Genomic DNA, 18,054 nt, shown 5'->3' on the forward strand with positions numbered 1-18,054 from the left:
AGAGTGAATTATTTGCTATGTAAACAGTGTGATTTACAAATAAAAAACCATGACAGTATCCCTTGTTCCAACTGTCCACAAAACCTAATCCTTTTTAGCATATGAAGGAATCCTCAAATCATGTGAAATTAATATAATATCCCGCCATAATTGTAACTCTTTAATTAAAGTGTTCACTCAAAATCCCCCCAAAACTAACACATTCGGATAACTCAGTATGAACATTAATTAAATTGGCTTTAGAGATCACCATCACAAATAAGTCAGGCTAGGTATAAGAGGGGGTGATTTAGCAGGACTTTTTGCAAAAGTGTTTTGGATCTTTTACTTACGCACATGCTTGCCACTGGGCCTTAATTATGAATTTGATGTCACTTCTTTTACTTAAAATGATAGGTGCTTTTGGACGAATTTTAGTAGAAAATACTATATATACCAAATGTTACATTATGTATATTTCATATTCGAAGGTCTAAGGAAACAATGCTTGATTTAACAGTACTAATGCATAATTCATAATTTGATAGCTGTGATAGCTGTCAATGAGCATGAATGTGTTTTCTATGAATATGTATTGGTTGTATATTGGTTACACATATCCCTGAGGGTTTGGATCCCTGAATATGTATAGACATAATGTAATTACCTAATTCAGATGCAGAACTTTGGTTTTATGTAATTATGGGTGGGATTAAGGTTAGATTTAAAATGTGTCTGAGAACTCTGACAATATTACTGCCTATGATTAGGGATGTAGCGAACCTCACAAAAAAAGTTCGCGAACCCGTTTGCGAACTTCTGCCAAAAAGTGCGAACTTTTGCGAACTTTGCGAACCCCATAGACTTCAATGAGAAGGCGAACTTTGAAACCTAGAAAAGCCATTTATGGCCAGAAAACTGATTTTAAAGTTGTTTAAAGGGTGCCACGACCTGGACAGTGACATGCAGGAGGGGGATCAAGGGCAAAAATTTCTCTGAAAAATACGTTGTTGTAATCAGTAATCAGAAAATAAAAGCAGTCCTTACAAGGACTATTGGTTACAGCAGATGAGATCAGAAGGACAGCTGCCCACAGCAGCTACATACAGAGCAGTAGAAAGTAGATTACTAGTCAGCAAAGCTACCTAAACTGTCCCTCAAACCCCTGCACAGCTCTCTCCCTATGCTAACTCATCAAGCACACACAGGCAGAATGTAAAATGGCTGTTGGGCTTCGGTTTATATATGGAAGGGAGTGGTCCGGGGGTGGTCCAGGAGGGAGAGCTGCCTGATTGGCTGCCATGTATCTGCTGGCTCTGGGGTGAGAGGTCAAAATTTGGCTCCAGCTAAGGCGAACCCAAAATTGCGAACATCGCTAAAAGTTCGCGAACTTGCGAACTTGCGAACACCCGATTTTCGTGCGAATTAGTTCTCCGGAGAACAGTTCGCTACATCTCTACCTATGATTAAGTCCCATGGGAGTATGAAACACATAAGGCGGATACATCTTGGGGTATGAGTATCACTTTTTATATGAGAACTTGAATAAACTTATATCATTTTTTTATGTGTTGATTATGTTAATGGATTTTTTCTTTATTAGTTCAGTCTACTAGAAAAGACCCTGTTTTGAACCTCGAAATAACTAATAATACTGAATTCATCTCCAGCATTTGTTTACATAAACACTTGGGCAATAGTGATTATAACAAGTTACATATTACTTATACAATATACATTCCAGTGTTCTGTGGACTGTTTTCTGCTGCCTGGGCCACCTAAAAGCTAAACTGAAATTGTTTAATCAAAGGACTGCAAATTAAGCTTTATTAACCTTATTAACTATTTTATTATGACATAACATGAATAAAATATTTAATTCTTTATAAATATTCATATGTATATAAAAAACATTATACAGTTGCCATTTCCTCATGTGTCAGTCTACCCTAAAGATCAACAACCATAAAATATTCCACTTTTATGGATTATTATGCTCAACTGTATCCTTTTTTAATATTTCACAGTGACATTGTGAGGCCAAAGCAGTATTTTAGAAAAAGAACCACCAACAATGATCTTGAACAGGAGACAAGTTTTGTGAAACATTTTATTTCATGTTCATACAAATATTTCTTCATCTTGCTGTTTTAGAATGGAAACATATTAGCAATTAGCACCATGATGGATAATCTTTGAAACTGTTTACTTTCTTTTTAACTGGTCTTTGCCAGCAATGCCAGGAAAATATAAAAAGCACCAAGCTGCTAGACCACCTTGAAATATGATATCCATAATCATGTAATAATTTGTGACTCACATATTTGCTTACAACTGGATCACTTTTTGTTTTGATTCATTGCAGTGATTTAAAATGCAATCCGTTTTCTACCTCATCAAACTCCCCCCAAATTCTGTCCATGATGAGGTAGTTTAAGCAGGGAAGTTCTTTTTACTTATTGTATATGTCATCTTGGTTAGAAAAATGGGTTGAGTTTGATGCCTGGAATGATCAGTGCTGTGCATCTTGGTCAAAAAAAAAATCACACAGTGTTTTCTTTAACTAAAAAAAATGGCAGCTGAATGAATCAGAATTGTATAGCACCATTTAGATGTCTTCAGAATAGGAAATTTGTACAAAAATAGAGAAAGAAGCATTTAGTTTGTATTACCGCAAACATTTTAGCCCTTCTGTCTAATGATATCTTTCTTTCCTTAATATTTTGGAAATAAATAACTAATGGACAGTTTTTCCTGTGGGTGACCAAATTAGAAAATAAAAGCACATTGAGTGCAAGTCATTTGCTTGTTTAGAATGAAGGATATTCTTAATTTACAGGAAGCATACAGGTCCCACATCGACGCCAAATTCCTGATCAGGTCCACCTATATCCATGGGTGCAATATCTACAATGGGTAGTCTCATTGCCTTGCGTGTTCTATATTCAAAAACGGTCTTGCCCCATTCTCCTGTATGTTTCTGTAAAAAATAAAAACAAAACAAATAACACACATTTTTCTACAGAGACCCAAACAGTGTTTTAAACTATTGTACCATGTTCGTTCCAAATAAAATGTAATGTTCTAAAATTAAAGTAGCATTTTCTGAATAGTAAATTATTATGCTGTTTGTAAAGTCTGTATAAACTGTACATAAACACACTATGCCCATATTTTTGTGTACAGGAATTACGGAAAGGCCATCTCCCATAGACTCCATTACAAACAAATCATTCTAATTTTTAAAAAAGATTTCCCTTTTCTCTGTAATTATAAAACAGTGCCTTGTACTTGATCCCAACTAAGATATAATTAATATTCAATATTTAAATAATTTTTAGCAGCCAAATGTTATGAAGATGCAAATTACGCAAAGATCCCATATCCGGAAAACCCCGGGTCCCAAGCATTCTGGATAACAGGTCCCATACCTGTATTAAATTCCATGCCATTTAATTTTTTTCTTTTGTTTGTAAAAAAAATAGATTGAACCGGACAATTGATATGATCAATTTCATAGGCCAATTCTTAACAGTTTCATTAAGATTCTATTTATTATTGCCTATGTCTTTAGTGACAGTGATAAATAGCTGCCCAAAATGATAACAGGGCTAAGTTACCCCATAAAATGGTATATTAATTAAATATTAAATGTGAATTAAATGTTGTTTTTTTGTTTTTTTATTAACACTTTTACCTGTTGGTTGAATCAGTATTAGTATTTAAATCTCTTCTAGCTGATTCAGATGTATTTTGCAAGATAAATTAGAAAATTGTTATGAATCCATTGGAACTGATCAGTGTCCTCTTTGTCTGTTATTGCTAATATACAGGTATAGGACCCGTTATCCAGAATTCTCGGGACCAAGGGTATTCCGGATAAGGGGTCTTTCCGTATTTTGGATCTTCATACCTTAAGTCTACTAAAAGAACAATAAAACAGTAATTAAACCCAGTAGGATTGTTTTGCATCCAATTAGGATTAATTATATCGTAGTTGGGATCAAGTAAAGGGTACTGTTTAATTTTAACAGAGAAAAAGAAAATCAATTTTAAAAATCTGAATTATTTGATTAAAATGGTGTTTATGGGAGACAGGCTTTCCTTAATTCTGAGCTTTCTGGATAGCAGGTTTCCGGATAACGGATCCCATACCTGTATTGTAAAAAATTAACAGCAATGGATATGCAAGCATCACTATATAAAGACATAGCTGCCTACATACAATTTAAAACAAAAATTATTATTATTTGTTGTTTTTTTATTTGGCATTCTCTTTGCTTAAAAATATTATATTTAAAATTAGAAGCAAAGTATATTAGTGTAAACTTACAGTGCAACCATCCTCCAAAACAGTGTATGTGAATTTGCTATTGCCTTCAGCCTTTAACTCGCTTTCGGTAGAACTCATGAATTTCAGAGACTTCTTTACATTCCCATTTTCCCCATCCATGTATGCAATGCTGTTCTTGCAATGATAAGTAATGTTCTGGGAAGCTCTGCTAGAAAGAATTCGTAGGAATGCCATCTGAACTTCTGAAACATCCTCAGGAAGCTCTGCATCTCCATAGCCAAACTAAAAATAAATACAACAAGCATATTTAGGTTTACACATAAAACAATATCTTTCAGCCCAGAAAGATTATTTTAAAAGTTTTTCCTATACATACATTTCAGAGTGCATCTATAGATATTAAATAATTTCAGTGATTTTATTGCTCGTCTCATAGTAATTTGAAACATAAAAAGAGTTAACTAAAAGTAAATGGAGGTTTCCAAAGAGAAAGTTTTTTCTAAACTTGTGGTTTTATACCTGAAATCCACCATTCATAGACTCTCCAAACCAAATGTGTTTCTTAACATTTCCAGAAGCGGTGTACCAATTCTTGCGTGGGACACCGATGGGATTGGCATTCACACAAGTTTCACCAGTTTCCATGTTGCAGAATACTTTAATGGCATCCATTTTACAACCTTGGTTTGGGTCGATCCAGTATTCCCCTATGTGCAAATAAATAAATAGTGCAAAGTTTAAACTGAATGTCTTAGGACTTATCAAGGGTAAACAAAAATATGCATCATACCAATATGTATGGGAAACTTTTTCATCACAAAAGCTAAACTCTGCATTCTGATCATGTTGTAACTAGGCCTCATGTTCAAAGAATTACCATTGTAAATAAATTATATTTTTATTCATATAATTGTGTATTCATTCTTAATATTACTATTGATGCTTACCACTCTTAAGTTCTGGGTGACAGAATTTGAGGTCACGACAATTACGTGCTGGATTCTTCCTGGATCCATCTGGGCTAATGATGTTTTCAATTTGGTTGTTGATTGTTTTTAGTGAAGACATTATTTCGGAAGCACTTATTGATCCATCAAGGGCTTGATCACCATAGTATGGAGACCCAGCAGGTCCCTTCTCACCACCATATCCTCCTAACTGAGCTCCACCACCATCACAACATGGACCAGGAGGGCCAGGGGGTCCAGGTTGACCTGGGGGACCTGGTTGACCAGATGATCCCTTTAAAAATTAATATAAAAAAAGGTTGGCAGATGTTTCTTGTCAATAATAGAAAAGACTGTATTTTTAAAAATGCTATATACCTGTTGGGGTAATGCCATTATATCAATTAAATTACTTAATTTAATTTAACAGATTTATTAAAGCAAAAACGGATTCAGGTTTGGGAAGACCCATTCAGTATGCTGTTAAAATCTTATTTTTAAGGCGATATCATAGAAAATAAATACAAAAAGCTTTTATAGTTAAAACTTCATGAACACTCATAGATGAGAAAAACTGGTTGCTCTTCAGTGACTAAAGTACAAGTTTCATTTAAGAAAAAAAAATTCAGAAAAAATGTTACCTCTGGACCATTTTCTCCTCTACTACCCCGAGGTCCAGGGGGCCCAATGGGACCAGGGTATCCACTGGTACCATCCTTTCCAGGAGCTCCATTAGATCCAGGTGGTCCCTAAATAAAAAATCATTTTATTTCATGATTTTCAAACATGTTTTGAAATTCTTTTATAATCTTAATGCTAAAGTAAGTATAGGTTGTGTGTGCTGGGTTTACTTGGATGGGTTGAACTTGATGGACTATGGTCTTTTTTCAACCCTATGTAACTATGTAAAGTTATCATGAGAAAACTATTTTCTGTAGCTATATGTTTTCTTGAATATCTTGCCTTATGTCTTTTATACATTTTGCAGAACAAATCTTTTCATATGATAAATGTATAGTAGAATGTAATACTTACTCTTGGACCCTGTTGGCCTTGGCTTCCAACAGTACCTTGTTCTCCTGGGGTTCCCTGTTATGAAAGATACAAGTAATATTTAAATATAAATATTGTTCTATCAAATATTGTTATAGCTAAGCAAAGCTACTAAGTGTAAATAGACAAAGACCATCATAATGTACCTACAACTGAGTAACTCAGTGATACAGAAGTCTTGTTAAAGATTTTGTGTAAAAAATGCATTATAAACATAAAGGAGCATTTACTAAACAGTAGTTTTTTCTGGTTGGGCTTTTTGTCGCATAAACCCCAAATTTGTCACTAGATTTATTATGCATCAAAACTACAAAAATTCTGAATAAGAAAATACGCAAGCTAAAGCCTGTTGAGATGATGTAGAAGTCAATGTCCCTTTTACAATAGAAAGAGCTTTCTGATGCTGACATTTTGTGTGACAAAAAGTTTTCGTTATTGTGTGACAAATTGAAAAAGTCACCTTTTTTGCAACTTTTTCACAACAGTTTTTGTTCATACTTTTTTAGTTCAGATCTTTTGATAAATGACTGCCATTCATGAAAATTAGTTTTTTGTGGTTTCAAACAAATATAAATCAGAAAAAAAAGAATGAGTTTTAGTAAATGCCCCCCCCCCTTAGTGTTGCAAAGCAGAATTGGAATGTACAGGCTATATGGACTAAATAAACCTCTATGTTAAACAACAAAGTATTTGATAATAATTTAAAAAATATACTTACAGGAGGACCAGGTAAACCAGGATTACCAGGGTGGCCACGATGACCTTTGATTCCATTTGTACCACGCTCGCCAGCTTCTCCTTTGTCACCACGTGATCCTTGGGGTCCCTGGGCAAGGCAAATCATTTAGATGTGGTTTACCAAAAGCATTTAATGCTCATCTTTTCCATTTGTCTGTCATTGCCTATAATATAATTATTTATACCATCTTTGTGTTTTTATATCTATCTGTAGCATCTTATATAGTTCTTCAAAGTATTTATTCTTGGTAAATAAGTGCTGCTAACTTACTTGCTATTAATGTATCAATGAGGGCAAAATATGTGTATAAATCTGTAGTGCTTAGTAAACAGTTGTTGTAAAGAATATTTTATAAGAAAAAAATACTTTTTGCGGTAATGTGATACCACAAAAAGTATTTTTTTATTTTTCAGTATTCTTTGCAACAACTGTTTGCAAGCACTACAGATTTATAGACATATTGAAAAAGTAAAAAATACTTTTTGTGGTAATGTGATACCATTTATTGGCTAGATGCTATATGTAGGAATGCAAGCTCTTGAGAAAAAAATTATATATCTTGATCAGTAGAGATGTAGCGAACTGTTCGCCGGCGAACTAATTCGCGCTAACATCGGGTGTTCGCAAGTTCGCAAGTTCGCGAACTTTTCGCGCATGTTCGCAATTTGGGTTCTCGTGGCGTTTTTACGCTGCGTTTTTTCTAGGCCTAAAATGCCGCACAAGCCACACATGGCGTTTTTCAGCAAATCCCGTTTCCATGGTGCTAATAGTGCGAAATAGCAAAAAATGCCGCATATTTCCGCTAGGTCTGCCAGCTGCCTTTGCGTATACATAGGAATAGCTTGCGTTTTTCGCAACGCTGTGTCAACAACGTATTTTTCAGATAAATTTTTGCCCTTGATCCCCCAGGTCGTGGCACCCTTTAAACAACTTTAAAATCAGTTTTCTGGCCAGAAATGGCTTTTCTAGGTTTTAAAGTTCGCCTTCCCATTGAAGTCTATGGCGTAAGTTCGCAAACTCGCTTGCGAACTTTTTTTTTGAGGTTCGCTACATCCCTATTGATCAGGCATTTTCATGATGCTACCAAAATGCCCAATGAAGAGATATAATTTTTTTTTTTACATACACATAGCAGTTAGCGTTTCGCATTACCCCTAAAAGTTTTTTTTTTCTTGTTCTGAACTATGGCTAGCACGGTACAACACTTTACTACTATAAAGGATATTGAACCACATTACAGCATTTTATTTAGTTATTATTCACTGAATATAGATAGTAAATGCTTACAGGAGCACCACGAGCACCAGCAGAGCCAGCAGGGCCTGCAGGACCAGCCGGACCCTAAAAAAGGAATAAGCAAAAAGAACAGGCAATTCAAAAAGTGTTAAACTTCTGGAAGGGCACATCTAAATGGACATAGGTCATATTTATCAAAGGGACAAAAGACAGAGTCCAGTACTTCAAAAACCATGTCAGTGGTAATGACTTTGTAGCCATTGTGTAATAAATACTTTCATGCAGATAGATACAGGCATCTTGGCCTGTAGGCTTATAGCATTAAGTAGCATTCCTTGTTACAAAGATAAGACTTTGAAACTCCTTGCCATTAGGAATATCATAGGGAAGTACAAGTAGACATAAAGGGGTCATTTTCAGAAAGATGTAATATGATTGTATATATATATATATATATATATATATATATATATACAGTTTATATAGATAGATATAGATATTATTTACCAAATTGCTATATCTATTTAGTAGATATTTTAAGTGACTATACCTATATAACAATTACAACTTACATTTTCTCCTCTATCTCCTGACTTTCCAGCAGGGCCAACAGGACCTGGAGAACCAGGATGGCCTGGAGCTCCAGGGGCACCTGGAGATCCGTTTTCACCCCGATCTCCCTGTTTAGAAAATAATTAAAGTGGTTATAGACTAAAATAATATAATAGCTCTTTAGATATTTTGTTATATGTGACATAAAATTAAGTTTTACTTTAGGACCATGGGAACCATCACGTCCAGGCAAACCATCAGCACCAGCATTGCCCTAAGTTGGATGAAAAAAATCTGCATTAGAAATAGAGAAAAAGTTTTGCAACACATGGGGAGGTATATATGTTATATCTGTAAGCAGTAATTGGAAATGTACAATATAGATTTTATAATATTTTAAGTCTGATTTTATATAAAGCTGGCCATGAATGCACAGATAACATCATGCACAACAAAGTCTTTATGAAAATCTGTTTGTCATTTCTGGTCATCTAATCACCAATATCCATGTACAATGGATTGGGCAGGTTAGAAAATTTCATCTGCTGATGCACTATTTCAGCCAGTGCATGGCGCATAGGCAGATGAAGTGAAAAGTAGCCACAGCACACAAACAATTGGTAAATAGGCAGCTATACTGTGCTTGACACAGTGTGTGCAATAAAAATACATTTTAAAAATAATAATATAATCACTTACGTCTCTTCCACCTTCTCCAGGAGCCCCATTAAGCCCAGCCGGTCCAGGAGCACCAGCAGGACCACGTTCACCAGGAGATCCATTGGTACCAGGTTTTCCATCCTCACCCTTAATGAAAGGACAATCATACATTTAAGCTCTTTAAAATTCTATATAATACATAGTTTTTTTTTGTCAATGCCTTGTATTCTTGTTATAGTCAGACTTTAACTGCTTAAACATGATTACCATAGACAAAACTAGGCTAGCAGGTTTCTTTAAACATTTGCAAACGCTGTATAAATTGCCACCACAGTAACTAAAAGAATCAGAATACAATGCTTTATATTACTAATACAAAATGAAGTGTTTTTGGACTGCCAATAGTAGTACAAACATATTGCAGGCATATCAGTGCACTATAGGCAAATAAGTATGAACAGCAACATCTCCACAGAATTGGCAACAAAGCCTTAAATTCGTGTAGCAGTTTAAGAATCTTTAAGAATGTTGGTATAGAATCAGAATTGGTACAAAATTCCCATTATTACAACATCTGAATAAGATAAGTAGAAAAAGCATGAAACAGTGTTGAATTTACATTGTTAAGTTATTGGATCCAGCAATTAGGACTCTTATAAATGGGTTATATTTATATATAATATTACACTTGGGTGCCCATTTACTATGGTTTTTGAGAAAATTTTGATTTTTTTTTTTAATGTTTTGTTTTTTGGAGATTTACATATGTTTTTTCTATTCTCTCGGTTCGAGATTTATAAAAAATGTTGTGACTTTTTTGACTGACAAAAAGTATGCCACGTTTAAGATGGCAAGGACCACTGAGTCCTATAGAGGCTTAGAATAGCAGAGGAATAGAATAGACAGTGACAGGCTGTCCTTGACACATTTTCAAGGGCAAATTAATCCCATCATTGTTTTCTATTTCTCCTAGTTTCAAGGGCTAATTAATCCCATCACTGTTTTCTATTTCACACATTTTCAAGGGGAAGTTAATCCCATCATTGTTTTCTATTTCACCCAGTTTCAAGTGAAAATTAAACACATTATTGTTTTCCAAGAATGAGCACCAATGCTCTTTAAATGGCTACTGGAGCAATTCCCGTTTGGGAAAAATAAAGAGGATTCATTGAAATGAATAGGCATTTAAATTTAACAAATTTCTTGAATTTTTAAAAAAATTTAACCCCCAAAAATTGTGATTTTCAGACAATAAACTCAATATTTTTCTTTGACCCTGCCAACATTATTGTGACATGTAATAAATGCAAGAATGATCGTGTTTCATTAAAAAAAATACCAAGTCGAGTTTATACGAGTTTCAAGGCCAGAAAAATTCTAGTTTTCATAAATCTGTCCTTTGGTTTATTGAAATGAGTATTTTGATGCAAAATGAAGTATAATCCTTTACAACAGAAGCACATAGTTAACTTTCTGTATTGAAACATAAGTAGAACATGCATGAACATACATACAAACTGATGTACCTTATAACCTGGAATGCCAGGGGCACCTGGTCTGCCTTGCATGCCGGGCAATCCAACAATACCACGAGTACCAGCAGGGCCAGAAATGCCGGAAGGACCTGGGGCACCCTATTTGAAATATAAAAAAATTTTTTCAAAATAAACATGTGTAAAAAATAAAATAATACATTTAAATTTTACCATTAAAAGGCACTTTCTCACAATTTTTCAGGAACGCTCTTAAAAGGTACTTTGATATCACCTTTCCCTTGACCTGGGATATATCTCCCAGATAAGCCCAAGCTATCATTTACTAAACCACTCAATGACTGCTATCCCACATTCTAGATGGTTAGTATTAAATGGAAAACAAAACTCTCCCCCCCCCAATTAAATTATATGGTCAAATCAACAAGGTTAAAAGAACTCTCATGGGTTGAGAAAAGTTCGATCAGTTGTTTTGTTTTTTTTCTAGAAAAAAGCAAGATAATTGTCTCAAATTTTTTTTAGAGATTTTTTTTAAAAAAAACCATGAACCTTCGAGATTCATAAAACTGTATGTGACTTTTTTTGACTGACAAAAAGTACGCCAGGTTTAAACTGGCAAGAACCATTGAGTCCTAAGGAGGCATAGAATAGTCAGTGTTAGCCTGTCCTTGACACATTTTCCAAGGGTAGTTAATCCCATCATTGTTTTCTATTTCTCCCAGTTTCAAGGAAAAGTTATTCCCATCATTGTTTTCTGTTTCACACATTTTCAAGGGGAAGTAAACCCCATCATTGTTTTCTATTCCACCCAATTTCAAGTGAAACTTAAACAGGTTATTGTTTTCAAAGAATGAGTGTCAATGCTCCTAAAATTACTGCTGGAGCAATTCCTGTTTGGGAAAAATAACGTCCGTTTAAAGTTTAATTTTTTGAGTTTTAACAATACTTTCAATTCGAAAAATTCAGGATTTTGGAATGTAAACTCAAAATTTTCAAATGGATGATTCAAGCATTATAGTGGCATTTTATAAATACAACAATAATCGAGTTTAGTTTAAATTTATACCATGTTGAGTTTATAGGGTTTTTTATTATAGTTTCAAAGGTAGAAAAAAATGAGTTTTAATAAATGTGCCCCTTAATAAATCCAAGAATGATCATGTTTTATTGAAAAAAATATCAAGTCAAGTTTATACGAGTTTCAAGGCCAGAAAAAGTCCACTGGGTATAATATAATATTGATTGAAATGCTGACCTATTAGTGTTTGATGGTATCTTCCCAGTCACTTTGTGGACAATTAAATTGAGACATTAAGGGGCCTATTTGCAGAATATGTTGGCGCTTTATAAATAAAAATAAATTTTTTAGCACAAAAAGTCACAGACTTTTCTAAGATTTACTATGTGTCTAAATGGCTAAAAATTTGACAATTTGTCAGGTTAAACTTGAGTTCATGTAGAAATCAAAGGCAAAGGTCCCTTCCCTTTCCTTGAGTTCTTTCTTTTGTCTTGAAATTTAGGAGATTTCGCTGTGTTTTGTCTGAAAACTCGACTTTTTCTAATTATGCTTGCAAATTTTTTAGTAAATATCAGACATTTGGGAAACTGAATTTAGCCGAACTTGAAAATAAAATAAAAATTTTTTAAATTAGGTGGTTTTAGTAAATCTGTCCCTATGAGTACAAATGCTATTATCATCTGCTTCTATACTTCCATTTCAATAGTTTTCTCCTTTTTTTAAATTAGTATTTATTTTCTTTAAAGCATCTGTAAATAGGAAATGGAAATGGGAAAAGTTATACTATTAACTAAGAACCTGATAATATAAACAAAGTATTAAAGCATTATTGATGTAATGTTATCAAAATTTTAATTTGAAACTGACCACTTCTCCACGACCACCAGGTGCACCTCTTTCTCCTTGTTGGCCTGGTTCACCCTTTGGACCTGCTCCACCAGGGTTTCCTGGAGCACCAACACTGCCAGCTGGACCTGGAGGTCCATCTTTTCCTGGGCCTCCAGAAGGGCCAGGAGGACCTGCATTGCCCTAGTATTGAAAGAAAGCAAGTAATCTATAAAAATAATGTAATATGAGAGCTAATAAATGGAGTAAAGGTTATCTAGTCTCATCTGGCAAACAACAGATTTCTTATTATATTATATTGAATTATAAGCCTTGTCTGCCAGATACATGATTTTATATCCTGGCAACAAACTTGTTTTTGAGGAAAAATAGGAAAGGTCTGTCTAAAAACAGCATAAGAAAAATATGCATTGTCAAATAACATATATTCATGTTATACTTACGTTAGATCCAGGAGGACCAGGCAACCCACGAGCACCAGGAAAACCAGCTGCACCCTATAAAATATGCATTTATCATGTGATTTTTGTGTTGCACAAATACAATTTGTGACAGATTTGTGGACCAATAGCTGCTAGTATTTGAAATATGAAATCATTAGAATAACTATGCTGTAATGCAACAACATTATTCTTAAATTTCTGATTTATGCTTAGTCAAACTCATTATAAATATTTCTCCAGGCCAAAACTTGCACTTTTAAAATCTTTAGCATGTTTCAACCCTAAAGATAGATAGAAGATAAACTTCCACTGGCCAACCCCTAGGTATATTTATCTGTTTGTCCAGTGTGTTGAAAGGACAGTTACTTTACAAATGACTATAAACATGGATGCCGCATTTTCTTAATCTGCACAATCTGACCTAAGAGACATGTTTAGCATCACGTAAAAAGACCTTTTTTATTACAATATTTCTGACACCATCTTAAGAGATACTTTAGGGAACTAATACTTAATACTAAATACTTAAATAAGTCTTAGGGGCAAATTTATTAAAATATGAGTTTAGGGCTTAATACCTAAAAACTCACCCATGTTTTATTCATGTCTTTAGGATTTTTAGAAGCGTATTTATCAATAGTCAAAAAAGTCAACAATTGATAAATACAGTAGAACATGAGTTTTTATGTATTAAGCTTATTTTTATGCATTAAGTTTTATGTATTAGTTTTTATGTATTAAGCATTACATTTTGATAAATCTGCCCCTAAAAGTTAGGCACTTTTTGTCATAATGGATTTGGAATAAAAATGCATCCTCACTCATTGTTGAAATACATGTCAAATTAAAAATGAAAACATATTAAATTATTGCTATGACTAAAGTTATCCATGTAAATAATTTCTGTTCATTTATGGCTGTCTATGCACACATGAAAAGTAAGAACAAAGACATTCTTAGGGTGTATTTACCCAAGCTAAATTATTTTTAATTGCATGAGATCATTTTGTATGGTACTCAGAACAGGGTATTGGTATCTTGTAATTATCATTTAATTCTGTGCATCAGCACAAAGTACAAAACACTAAGCAGAAAATGAAGTTCCTTGGGTGGTAATACTTACAGCTGCTCCTGGAGAACCACGGTCTCCTTTACCTCCTTGAGGACCAGGATTACCCTAAAAGGAATTCAATATTATTAGATGATCAATGTATTATTTACAATAAAAAGGATAATTATTTTATTAAATTAAGTTTATTATGTGTGCAGAAATACAAATATATAAACTCACAGCAGGTCCAGATCCACCTTGAGGACCAGCAACTCCTGGACCACCAGGCTCTCCACGCTCCCCAGGACCACCTTTTTCACCTTTGGTTCCAGGCTCTCCATTCTGACCCTAAATAAATAACAAATTTATAATGTTTAGAATTAATGAATTAAAATAATGAATATAAGTAAAAATAGTGATGGGCAAAAAAATTAGCGAGGCATGGCGGATTATTTTGCAAAACAGGTGAAAAAAATTGCAGAATAAAATTCACCGCGTGTAAAAAAGAAATGACAAGCGGCAAAAAAAATTGTTGTGCACATTTTTTTTTTGAGGTGCACTTAATTTTTTTATGCATGACGTTTTTGACGTTTTGCTGATTTTTCGCCATTTTGCGAATCTTTTCAAAGATTAGCTAATTTTACTGCTAAGTGGGATAGATTCACTCATCACTTATATTGTACAGTATATGCAGAGATTTCTATGGTACTAGAGCAACTGTTATTTACGGTGACTTTGTTTTTTTTTTTTTTTGTAAACTACTTGCCATGTTATATTGATAAAACGCGCTGCGGAATATGTTGGCGCTTTATAAATAACTGTTAATAATAATAATAATAAAACAATCCTAAAAATAAAAGTATTATAATGATATCTTGAGTGATTATTTTGATGTTCCTAAAACAAGAATCCCAATTACTTCTAAAAAGTTGAACAAAAGCACTTTTTAAGTATTTTAGGTTTATGCAGTTGATACTAATGTATCCAAAGAAATTTATTAAAGAAATTACCTTACACTATTGAGATACTTATTTTATATGGGGACATGGAGTGTAAATAGCAGGTTGTTTGTTATACTTACAGGGGCTCCAGGGAAGCCAGCAGGACCAGGAGGGCCACTCTCTCCTCGTTCACCCTTCAAGCAAAAATATTTGTTTAGAAAGTGACTTGATTTTTTTTTAACACTCCCTGTTTATCTGTGTACTCACAGTTATTAAAAGGGAAATCCTAATAGCTGAACACCATAAAGATAATTTACATAGATCTTAGAGAGGAGTGTAAGAACACTAAGGGGCACAAAAGCATGCCCTTTTGTAATCATTTTGACTGAGGCAATTTCTCTGTGCAAGGTACAGACTGCTCTCTTTTTTGCACCTTGCTCCCTGCCCTGTACTCAATAAGGGCAGATTTATCAAAATGTGAGTTTAAAGCTTAATAAAGAAAAACTCACCCATGTTCTATTTATTCCTATGGGATTTTTAGAAGCATAGTTATCAGTAAAAGTTCACCATTGGATAAATATGCTTTTAAAAATCCTATAGAAATGAATAGATCATGGGTGGTTTTTTATTTATTAAGCTCACATTTTGATAAATCTGCACCAATATGTCCCTTTATGGTTTCAACTACTACAAGGAGCACATTACCGGGTGACATTTTCATGCATACATGTACCACACTTCATATCTACTCAAACCCCTAATACTAAAAGTAGTACACAATGCTTCACTGCTTTGGACAGGTCAGCTAAAACCAAAGCTACTCAAAAACAACTCTACAGGCTATCGTATGTTTGTGACAAGAAGGTTGAAACTGACTGTGTTATTAATGAGGCAGTAAGATCAAACTAGTGTAAACTGGTGGTGTTACATGTATAAATAGTGTTTATAGCTATATAAATAGAGTTTATATCCACACACAATTGTAATTATTATTGGGGAAGTTAGGCTCGTGTTGAAAAATAATACGTAACTTTATGCAAAAGATTAGGTTATATGGGGCAGATAATTGAGCAGCAGATGAGCAAAAAGACTCCATTGATTAATGCTTGACTGGCTCAGATGATGAGATGTTAATAATTTTTTATGCCCATTTGTCCTATCAATACCAAGTCAAAAAATTATCTTATATGCCAACTAACTAACTTCCGCCCATTGATAAATACTCTTCTAAATATCCCCCAGGAATTTATACTCATTTTGATAAATCTGCCCCTTTTAAAGTTTACAAATAAATGTGTAAAATAAGTTACATGAATCCTTAATACACTTAAATACAATAGATTTGCAGGCAAATCTACAGACTATCATTTTCTAAATATGGGTATACCTTGTGGAACAATATCAACACTATAGTATGGTATAATTGTGTATGCAGATAAAAAAGTACTTACAGGGCCGCCACGAACTCCAACAGGGCCTGGTGGCCCAGCTGTTCCAATTTCACCCTACAAAACAGAAAGCAATACTTGTTAAAAAAAAATTATGTGAGGAATGTATTTACATTGCTGTAAAAGTTTAGATAATTAAAGAAACACACATCCAACATGGCAATACTTTATTCGTGCACAGATAAGGCCAATAAAAAATTTGACCAAATTTGGTCAGGATTCAGACAATAATAATAATAATAATAAAGAGAAACATCTCTATTTATAAGAAAAGCTTTGTACTAAATGTAGAACTAAAGTAAATGAAAGTTATTAATAAATACTAATAATTAGCCTTAAATTGACTTGCTTAGACCACAGGGAAAATAAAGGAAATTACTTAGGGACTTTTGAGTAATATTTTTTGTGTAGTTTATGGGTTTACAACAAAAGCAGATTAACCCCCACAATCGTTCACTCTGTAAAAAGTGTGCACACACACACAAACACACACAAACACACACACACATGCATACAAGCTTAATATTTGCTTAAAGTAAATGCTCAATTTTTTTAATATACAAAGATAGAAAAACAGGAAACTCCTTGTACCTTGTCACCAGCAGGGCCAGCAGGACCGGGTGGACCTATAGGACCAGCAGGACCCTGAAAAAATAAATAAATAAAATAGTAACCATAAGAATAATGAATACCCAGTATAACTAGTATTCTAGTGAATACTTTAGGAAATAAACATAGGCACATGAGAAAAGGTAAAACCAAGGATATACATGGCATCTCTATACATGGAAGGAAAATCACACATCATAATTATATTTAAAAATTACTAAAGAACTTCTTTACAAAGCACAAAAAAACTTACCCTTGACCCATCTTGTCCAGGAGCTCCATCACCACCTTTGCCACCAGATTCACCCTAAGAAAATCCAACATTTTCATATATTTATTTATTCATTTAATCCAAAAATATCAATTATCACACCTTTTGTTTGAGACGTTAGAACAGTGTGAGTAATGCAATATCAAACTATAGCATGTTAACATTTATAAAAGGATTTTTACAAATAACTTTATATGCAAGCGTACATAGCGATGAGCAGTAAATACAGACCTTTTCACCCTTGGGACCAGGACTGCCAAATCCTCCCCTTTCTCCAGGCATACCTTGAAGACCAGGTGGACCCATTGAACCAGGTGAACCAGGTGGGCCAGAAGGGCCCTGTAAAGGAAATAAATATGAAATACTTTACTGTACTTTTCATATACAGGCATGTGCCTACATATTGAGTATCAAGCTTGTACCTATACCATAACAACCTTTTAAGCACATATATAGAAATTAATATTTATATTA

The 18,054-nt window shown here is 33.9% G+C and overlaps 1 protein-coding gene across 1 annotated transcript in view; it reads right to left on the bottom strand.

Annotated features, from left to right (window-relative positions):
• Window positions 1-2,075: 2,075 nt before the first annotated feature.
• The window catches only part of col3a1 (collagen, type III, alpha 1 (Ehlers-Danlos syndrome type IV, autosomal dominant)), a 59,544-nt gene continuing 43,565 nt past the window's right edge, over window positions 2,076-18,054 (bottom strand). The window contains 21 exon segments of the mRNA NM_001142907.1: window positions 2,076-2,959; window positions 4,313-4,555; window positions 4,793-4,980; window positions 5,221-5,515; window positions 5,862-5,969; window positions 6,256-6,309; window positions 6,992-7,099; window positions 8,300-8,353; window positions 8,821-8,928; window positions 9,021-9,074; window positions 9,500-9,607; window positions 10,987-11,094; window positions 12,839-13,000; window positions 13,261-13,314; window positions 14,384-14,437; window positions 14,552-14,659; window positions 15,393-15,446; window positions 16,704-16,757; window positions 17,292-17,345; window positions 17,563-17,616; window positions 17,812-17,919. Coding sequence (NP_001136379.1) covers window positions 2,813-2,959; window positions 4,313-4,555; window positions 4,793-4,980; window positions 5,221-5,515; window positions 5,862-5,969; window positions 6,256-6,309; window positions 6,992-7,099; window positions 8,300-8,353; window positions 8,821-8,928; window positions 9,021-9,074; window positions 9,500-9,607; window positions 10,987-11,094; window positions 12,839-13,000; window positions 13,261-13,314; window positions 14,384-14,437; window positions 14,552-14,659; window positions 15,393-15,446; window positions 16,704-16,757; window positions 17,292-17,345; window positions 17,563-17,616; window positions 17,812-17,919 — 2,277 coding nt within the window. The 3' untranslated portion in view covers window positions 2,076-2,812.

Source organism: Xenopus tropicalis, chromosome 9 (assembly GCF_000004195.4).
Source record: "Xenopus tropicalis strain Nigerian chromosome 9, UCB_Xtro_10.0, whole genome shotgun sequence".
Lineage (NCBI taxonomy): Eukaryota > Metazoa > Chordata > Amphibia > Anura > Pipidae > Xenopus > Xenopus tropicalis.